Source organism: Neopelma chrysocephalum, unplaced genomic scaffold (genome assembly GCF_003984885.1).
Source record: "Neopelma chrysocephalum unplaced genomic scaffold, ASM398488v2 Primary Assembly neopelma1_94769, whole genome shotgun sequence".
NCBI lineage: Eukaryota > Metazoa > Chordata > Aves > Passeriformes > Pipridae > Neopelma > Neopelma chrysocephalum.
In genome coordinates this window covers 1-1,689 of record NW_020923475.1, presented here as the reverse complement: position 1 = coordinate 1,689, position 1,689 = coordinate 1, and the positions used below count along the sequence as shown (strand labels likewise).

Below are 1,689 nucleotides of genomic sequence, written 5' to 3'. Positions count from 1 at the left end.
TTTTTTTTTTTTTAAGGATTATTACAAATAATATTTACCTTTGTGCTGGTTCACATCTTGATGCTGTTAAACACATGGCCGCAGCTGGTTTCCCGTTCAGGGGAGTGATATAGCTCTGGTATTATGAAGCAAAACCTCTCCTGCAAGCCAGAACACCCCACATTTAAAAATCTATTACTTTTCAATATTCCATGGATGTATTTTGCTCCAGCTCACAGCAATTTCCTAGTTTACCCTTATTAAACCGAGAGGGGCTGAGTGGGGGCTCGTGATTTATGAAACACATACTAGATTCATTAAAACCTTTAAAGATTTAATACATTTTATCAAGGCCTTAAATCTGGGCAAACGCCTTTAAGAAAACACCAGCTACGGGGTGTTTTTCATCCCCAGCGCCCCTTTCGCGCTTGTTTAAGAGCCGTAAAATTCGGATTGACAAATTCCATCCCTTATCCCTAAACGGGCGCTGAACCCTCCACTGTACAACCCCAGAGATCCACCAAGCTCGAAGATCAAATTTATTGATGTTTATTACACGTTTTTACACTTTTTTTTTTTTTTAAATACTGGAGAACAACCTGAATGAAAAAATATAGTTTTTTTTTAACAGTCACACGTTTTGAATTTGAACAATGCGGAAAACAAATAAACAAATAAATAAAAATTCGAACAGCAGCTACTCCTTTGCTCTCCGTTGGAGCTGGATCTGGGGGTGCAGGGAGTGCGGAGTTTTGGGGGTGCGGGGGGGTTTGGGGAATGCGGAGTTTTAGGGATGGGGAGAGCGCGGAGTTTTGAGGGCGCGTAGTTTTGGGAGCGTGGAGAGTTCGGAGAGCGCGGAATTTCGGGGGGGCGGGGGGCGGTCCCGCCGCGCGGGTCGGGGGCGGGTCTCGAACCCGCGGCCTCCGGCTCTTGCTCCGCCGCTCCTCCACCGCCCCCTGGCGGCGACACCGGCGGCGGCACCGGCGGTCGCGCGGTGATGACGCAACTGGCGCGCCGCCGGTGCCGGTGCCGGGCATGGCCCAGCTCGGCGCCATCGCCGCGCTCGCCCTCGGGGTCGCGGCCGCCGCGCTGCTCTCGGCCGTGCACAAGATCGACGAGGGGCACATCGGCGTCTACTACCGGTGAGGAGGCGGCCCCGCTCCGCCCCGCCGCGCGCCGGGAGAACCGGGCTTCTCCCGCTCACGCTTCTCTCTCTCTGCCCCCCCCCCCCGTCTCCTTCTCTCGCAGCGGCGGCGCGTTGCTGACCTCCACCAGCGGGCCCGGCTTCCACCTCATGCTGCCCTTCATCACGTCCTACAAGTCAGTGCAGGTGCTGCTGGGCCCGGGGGAGCCCCGGGGGTCGGGCGGGGCCGGGCGGTGCCCGGTACCGGGGGGAGGCGGCTCTCGGGGCGGCCCCGCTGAGCCCCGAGCGAGGGGCCGAGCGCCGCGGGTCCAGCTCTGTCTTGGGAGGCTCCCCCGGGGGAGCCCCGCGGGGATTTTCCCGGCGCAAATCCCTCCCTTTAAACCTCTTTTCCTTCAATCCCCCCCCCTCCAGACCACGCTGCAGACGGACGAGGTGAAAAATGTCCCGTGTGGTACCAGGTGAGATGTTCAGCTCTTCCTCCATCCTGGCTGGAAACTCTGGGTCCTTCCCCTTTTCCACACTGGTTACTCCAGGGCTTTAAGATTGTTCTCAGGGGCTGGATTTCC

General features: G+C 57.0%; 1 protein-coding gene across 1 annotated transcript; it reads left to right on the top strand.

Moving 5' to 3' along the window:
* The first annotated feature begins 1,008 nt into the window (after window positions 1–1,008).
* LOC113980590 (erlin-2-like) lies at window positions 1,009–1,656 on the top strand. The gene is made up of 3 exons (XM_027707818.1): window positions 1,009–1,121; window positions 1,228–1,309; window positions 1,535–1,656. Exons 1-3 carry the CDS (start codon window positions 1,015–1,017, stop codon window positions 1,583–1,585), a joined length of 240 nt encoding a protein of 79 aa, XP_027563619.1. The 5' UTR covers window positions 1,009–1,014; the 3' UTR covers window positions 1,586–1,656.
* Window positions 1,657–1,689: the final 33 nt, after the last annotated feature.